The following is a 7,038-nucleotide window of genomic DNA, read 5'->3' as shown; positions in this document are numbered from 1 at the left end:
AATATAAAATGGGTAAAAGGGTAAATTGTGCAATTAATTGGCTTGCCTAGCTCGTACTAGTAGGCGCCATCACGACTCCCGAGGGCGGGAATCCGGGTCGCGACACCGGGTCAACCCGGCCCGTTTGACACCTCTAATCAATTGTGGACATTATGAGGTATTGGGTCAAATTTATCGCCTGAAATCACAAGTTTGTGTCGAACTACTTTTAACTGTCTGTTTTGCATTAATGGCTCCTTGCTCAAAAGCAGAAAAAAGTCGCCAAGATTGACAAATACATGAAATGTAAAGATGACAAAACCAAATTACTAGACATATACAATAGGAACATGAGGACCGTTGATACTCATATCTTGAGGCAAGTTACATCCTTCATGCAGAAACCATCCTTCATTCATTTCCTTTCTATTCTTGCTACAACACTCCTCAACCTCACCTTTTTTCAAAAGCAACAGGGGTAACTTCAATGGAGCAAGAAGGATGAAACAAAACAATTTAGAAATTGCCAGCATCAGCACCTAGAACGGGTGAGTATGTATATGTTTGGAACGGAAAGAAGGATTGGATAAGCTTTTAGCTTTGGAATATACTTGATGAATAATCAAAAGCAACATTGATTCAGTTGAGACCCTCCTGTTTGCCGATAGATTGAGGTGATATTGTCTATTCCAGTACCATGAACTCAGATAGAGGTGTCAGCAGCAATCAGGACAACCGATATAATCATCATCTTTGCAAAATATTGAGAAGCTAGTGACCCGTGAAAACAATGGTCTTTCCGAGGATGAACGTTACCACTGTCAATTCAATGAAGAAGATTGTGTTGATGAGACCTCTATCAACTGTCCATCCAAATATGGTAATTCCCCCAGGATTGTTCTGCAAATACATCACTGCATAACCAATAATACATAAACTGAGTTTACATGCATGACATTAAATGCCATAGAACCAAAAGAAACAACATAAAACTACACCAGCAACTACTTCTCAGTCACAAACTAGTAATTTGTTGGGCTCTTCAATACCCATTTCACTCCATTTGGGCTCGCTTCATTCCATTTCCATGGGAAGAAACAAAATTAAAAAAAAATGATAGCACTCAGATAAGGAAGAAAAGAGATTCATCAGATAGAAGTGCAATATGTTGCTATGACTTAGGCAGGGGAACCGTCATTTCTATCTTTTTCGTAAGCGCATCGACAAGTAGAGATTTGGGTAATGGGTGACATTTGAGCAAATTGTGTCTGAAGACTGACCTGCCGGAGACAGCCGTTTACAGTGAGGTAACTAAAGCATATCAATTCAAATAATAAGAAAGTCATTTTAGTTTGGAGAAACATAACGTTACTTAGATCAACCTGGGAACAGATCATTAAAGTTTACCAGAACTTCAAATAATTGCACACAGTTTTTGTTAACAGGACTAGGAAATCGTTGTTTTAGCTTCACTAGGTAAAGTCATTGCAGCCGTGTAACAAGGACAGCATAGGAAGATGATAAGTGCATTCAATTGTTTTGGCATGATAACGAGCAAAAACACAATATGTGTTCAACTGCACGATTCATAGAATTTCTTGTTTGTTTAGTGAAGCCCATAATTCCAATTCAGAAGGAACCATCAAACAGAGTAAATATTTATTTTCAGAAGATTGTGTGAGGTGTACCTTGCATGAATATATGTGATCTATGGTGTACAAACAAAAGCGAATCCTGGCTCTTTTTCTAACTGAGGTGTCAACATAGTCTTACATACCTAGGGCTTGTCTCTTTTGGTACGAGGACATGTAAGAAGCCAATTGCGTATTTGTCGGTTCAGTTACAAAATCTAGAGACTCCAAATCGCTCTCTGAGAAGTTCATATAGAATGAGCTAGACCGGTTAACCTCCAGGTTACTCATGCTAGTTGAGTTTCTCATTTGGGACGCTTCACCTGAAGTGCATGTAGCCAAAGCATGCCATCTACTTGCCACTGATCCAATACCTTGGGCTCTGTGGGATATTTTTGCAGCAGCATTCAAGCAAAGGATCACCCCTACCACCTGAACAACTGAGGAGACCTGAAAACCGGAGGAGGAGAAGAGCGATGAAAAATTAACCTTGAATTCTGAAAGTAGAGCTTTTTAGACAAATCCCTCAGTTCTAACAAAAAGTGAATCATGACAACTAGTGAAGTACAGGGAAATGCACATAAAGAAGTACATTGGATGTGCAAATGAAAAGTTGATTTACTCACATTCAAAAAAATAATTCATGAAGGAGTTGCTCTTAAAAATTCTCAAACAAAGTATGTAAATATTGGGAATTGACTAAATTAACCAACGGTATAACCACGATACATGGGAAATAATTGCATCTGGGTCACTCAGAAACAACAACCAGATAACATTTGTCTATGAAAAGGAAGGAAAAAACTTACTGCAAAATCACCACCATTTATGTAAGTGATCAGCCCGGTATAACCAGTTGTCTGGAAGAGAGTCACAAAATGGCTCACAATGACAATTAAGAACTCCAGCAGAAGATAGATTCGAAATCTATGACTAATTTTGGAGAGATGATAACGTAGACGAACGTGTTCTTGTATCAAAACAACACATTCAGGCTCCCTTTCCAAAAGCTTCACATAGTCATCAAAGTGTATAATTTGCAATTTGCAGACCAGGTGGAATAAAACACAAGCTGACAGGAAAATTGCAGTAATATAAGTCCATGATGAAATAAAAGCTAATGAAATAGCAGCCGATTGCCACCATGACTCATGATGCACGTACAAAATGCGAATTATTTCACGTGCAGTCTTCAAAAGGAAACATGGGAACACCCACAATACTAGCAAGCGAACAGAATCCTGCAAAACAAAATTTGGTAAATGTTGTAAGTCCTAAATAGGACGTGGGAATAAGTTATTAATGAAAGTGGAGAAGTCCAAATTGAAAACCTGATCCATTCAATACTTAGGCTTAGGATGATGACCAGGCTAGTGAGAGCTAACCTAATTTGCCTTATTTTTTTTTTTGACAAGTAATCTAATTTGCCTTCATTACCTGATCTCTTTATTAGGTAGAGTAAATATACTACTTTCTCTCTTTTTCTTTTGATAAGTAAATATGCTACTTTCTTTTCAGAATCTTATATCAGGTAGTCCACCGACTTGCATAAGCCATAAAGAAAAGGAAGCATAGATGAAACTGCTAGTGGGAAAGCTAAGAGTACTTACATTTCATCAAAACACCTAAGTTTAATGTTTGTTTGAAGATCAGAAAGGTTTGTTCGTCCATATTTTATGACAATGATCTCATGCACACGGAGGATGTGGTTACTAATCCATCAATATCAGCTGGTATGATGCACTCCTTTAAGCAGTAACAGATCTCAACCACATCTTTCAAACATCTTCCCTCACTTTTGCTTTTCATTTTCTAATATTCACATCCAAATTCCTTTATAATTCTACTGATGTCCCGGAGTGGAAGTCATCACAAAGCAATACCAACAATCTTTAAAGATGACAAGTTTCCAAGCTTAATTCATATAATAGTGCTCCCGGGCAATATATCAAAAATAGATCCACATAATCAACAAAAACAAGCACGTGGAAAGTGACGTCTAATGTAATAAGGAAATATGTCGTGACAACTCAGATTGAGCAACCTACATACATTTATCGCTTACATAACCTACCTCGCGAACTAACATTTGTCCCATACATTACCTACCTCCCAAACTAATGGAAGAAGGTGTTAGATCACTTTCTAAAGCCCTTTGTTTTTTTATGAATTAAGATGAGTAAATTAATCTGGTGGAAGGGGTCCATAAAAATTAAAATTTGCTTCGATTAAATGAGGAAGGATGTAGCAAGATTAGCATACAATGATTACATAGATAAGAAGGCACTCACAGAGATTTTGTTAAGATATTGGTCACTAAAACGCTCCATATGGCCACTGTAGCGATCAACAAAGAGGAATTTCCGGATTCCATACTTGCGAAGGTTATGTGAAAGGCAAATCAAGGATGCAGCGGCAAGAAGAGCCTGAGAAGCCAAAATATCCAGCTCAAAGCATTTGATTTGACCCTTTTCACATCCAGGACAATTAGAGAGCTCCAACATCACAACAGGAAGCACGACCCCAAATAACAAGAAGAAAATCCATGACAGCACAAACCTTACAACTGAAGACTGATTGAATCCCAACAATGTGAGAAGTAAGTCTAACCTCATAAGGGTTTTATCTAAATTAGTTTCATCATGATCATGATCATGATCATGATCATGGCTACTTCCATTTCCATTTTCTTGAATTTCATTGTTTTGGGATTCAGTTCGCTCCTGTTCTACGGGTTTGGATTCTTCCACATGGACTATGAGGGTCTCGTCCATTGACACAGAAAAACCTGAATTGGGATTAATCAAGATAGGTTCAACTAGATTGAAGTCAAACTCACAACACAGATCATTGCACCCATTTATTTAATCTGAAAATTGTTGAAAATGATGTGCTGGACAAGTTTTTAAGGTGAACAAGAACTACGTAAGACGGAGTAGGCTTTGTGGGTTTTCTTTTTTATTCAATTCTTGAATCTTGTTTTTTTTTTTGGGTAGAGTCCAGTAAAAGAAAAGTCTTGTTTTGTACGGGAAAAGGTATGAGCTCACTTTGGAAACATCAATTTGAAATATTTCTTTATTGGTTGAATACATAAACAGCCCCTTAAATTTGTCCCCTTTTTTCATCTAGATCCTTAAACTAACTTCATAACCTATTAGGCATTCCATCTTTACACAAAATGTGCCTATCAAACACAAGAAGCTGAAGTAGTACATGAAAGAATATGCGTGTCGTTCAACCTTCAGTGATATGGCAAAAAACCAATGAAAAAATGACATGCAGCTCTTTTCCAGAAAAAACTTTGAAGCAATGTCCTTTTTAACTGGTGAGCATTAAAAAGGAGAGAGCAATTCTGTATTTTTTTCCAACTCTATTCTCAAATTAGTTTTTAGCTTATTCTGTTAGCTTATAATTTTTTTCTCTATCGTCATCTTTCCCACACAAGTTTCTTTCCCCTTTTTAAGACTTTCCTCTATTAGACCAGATTGAAGATTATCTCCGACGAGATCGTCGTGTGTTATTCACCAAATTATGATCAAGTTCTATAGATTCTGGCCAAAGTTATTATCTTCTAACTCAATTAACAATACCGTGTCATGGAATAACAAACAACTAATTAAGATAAACACTTTTGAGAGTTATTTTTTTGGGAATAAACCAACAAACCCCACATCACCAGCCCCAAAGAGAACAACAAGAATTTGTCAACAATTGTGAAAGTAAAACAAAAATTTAAAAGTATGATGAGCTGAAGATTTTTCTTTCTAGATGGGCATTTTTCTTTCTTTATTGCTAGGTGTATGCTTGGCATTCTCTGTGCAACTTTGCGTGCTGGGCTTCTGTTGTGTTTGTTTTGGTGAAGTTATGGTATTGAAGAGTGGGGACTCATGATCATACTCATGGTGGTTTGTAAGTTTTGAGAGAAATTTTCCGTATTGATAAATAAAATGAGAGCAAGAAGAGAAAAATCAATGGGACTAGTCGTGCTTCTTAACAGGAATTGAGATGGGGGAATTTGGTTGTGAAAAGCAAGATCAGGAGTGTGACTATGCTGGATTTATGGATGAAGAAATGGAGTTTTCCTGTAAACAATGAGGGAAAGTACAGTGAGGTATGAGTACTGGTGGTGGCTTCATTGGTGAAGAAGAAAACCATTTCAGTCTTTTTTAAACTGGTTGACGCGTTCAAAAGAGGTGAGATTCACCTTCTATGTCATGTCAGCTTCTTGTGTCTCATAGGCACAATTTGTGTAAAGATGGAGTGCCTAATGGGTCATGAGGTTAGTTTGAGTGTCTAAATAAATAAATAAAAGGAAGAAGTTTAAGGGGCTTCTATTTATTCATACTTCTTTATTTTGTTTCAATTTTGATGGCTAACTAGTATTATTTATGTCTATATTTATATTATATTAAAAACACAAAATCTCTTAATAATTTTTTTTTCTCGTTAATTTTATAATCTAATTCAAACTAGGAAAGTTTCGTAGGAGTATTTTTTGGGTCATATCGTAGGAGTACTAATCTTCACCTTCTACTCCAATTATAGTTAGAAGTATTGAATTTATCCTTTTATGTTTAGGAGGAGTATTAAATTTCATACCATGAACAATTTATACTAGAAAAGTTTCCTACCAAATCGTTCCTTACGTGACACCTATATTAATTATATTACTAATATGTAGGAGTTTTGATTCAATAATGATTTTATCTTATTCATTCTTTTTGGTTATTTGAATTATGTAATATGATTTTAATTCTTTTTATGTTACTAAATTTCCTAATCTTTTAAGGCTTATTAGGTAAAAAAAAAGTATTTTTGAGAAACTCATGAGGCATCCTGCTACAATAATGTGAATTTGCGTGAATTTCATAGTTAAAAAATTTTAGTAAAATATTGCTTGTCTTCTCTATTCTTTAAAAATTGATTTCACATTAGACAAAATTATCATTTGTTTTATTCTTCTAATATTTAGAAGATGAAATAAATTAAAATTTTACTCACTGAATCTTTTTCTTGTTTGAACTAAGTAGAAATTCTTGTATTTAGAACATAATAATCATAAAATTTTACCTTGTATAAATATTAAGCTTAAATTATGACTAAATACACCAATTTTTTATGCCATATGAATTGTCTTTAATTGCACGTTTTTTAGCTCAAAAGAGATTGTTCATTGTGCTAAATTTTAGTTTGAATAACAATATTCAATTAAGAAAAGAATAAAATACATTAAAGAAAGAGGAAACATTTACTTTTTTCTTTATCCCGATTCAACACATCCTCTTTCAAATGCTATGAGTAGTCATGTTGGATTGAACTGCTATTCGTTTTCTTCTTTGATCACTATTTTGCTTATATATAAATATTAATATTAATATTAATATAAATTTAAAAATATAATTAGAAGAAATAATTATAAAAATATTTA

The 7,038-nt window shown here is 34.9% G+C and overlaps 1 protein-coding gene across 1 annotated transcript; it reads right to left on the bottom strand.

Moving 5' to 3' along the window:
* Window positions 1–203: 203 nt before the first annotated feature.
* LOC107782906 (uncharacterized) lies at window positions 204–5,763 on the bottom strand. The gene is made up of 4 exons (XM_016603857.2): window positions 3,902–5,763; window positions 2,420–2,851; window positions 1,757–2,060; window positions 204–893 (listed from the first exon to the last, which is right to left on the bottom strand). The coding sequence occupies exons 1-4, from the start codon at window positions 4,382–4,384 to the stop codon at window positions 751–753; spliced, it is 1,362 nt and encodes a 453-aa protein (XP_016459343.1). The 5' UTR covers window positions 4,385–5,763; the 3' UTR covers window positions 204–750.
* Window positions 5,764–7,038: the final 1,275 nt, after the last annotated feature.

Source organism: Nicotiana tabacum, chromosome 16, assembly GCF_000715075.1.
Source record: "Nicotiana tabacum cultivar K326 chromosome 16, ASM71507v2, whole genome shotgun sequence".
Taxonomy (NCBI): domain Eukaryota; kingdom Viridiplantae; phylum Streptophyta; class Magnoliopsida; order Solanales; family Solanaceae; genus Nicotiana; species Nicotiana tabacum.
Note: the sequence above shows the minus strand (reverse complement) of the source record. Positions and strands in the feature narration are given on the sequence as shown.

Coding starts and splice junctions, on each gene's coding strand:
- LOC107782906 (XM_016603857.2), bottom strand. CDS start 4,384: ATGGACGAGACCCTCATAGTCCATGTGGAAGAATCCAAACCCGTAGAA. Junction 2,852..3,901: donor AATATCTTAACAAAATCTCT/GTGAGTGCCTTC, acceptor TTTGTTTTGCAG/GATTCTGTTCGCTTGCTAGT. Junction 894..1,756: donor CCAAAAGAGACAAGCCCTAG/GTATGTAAGACT, acceptor TTGGTTATGCAG/TGATGTATTTGCAGAACAAT.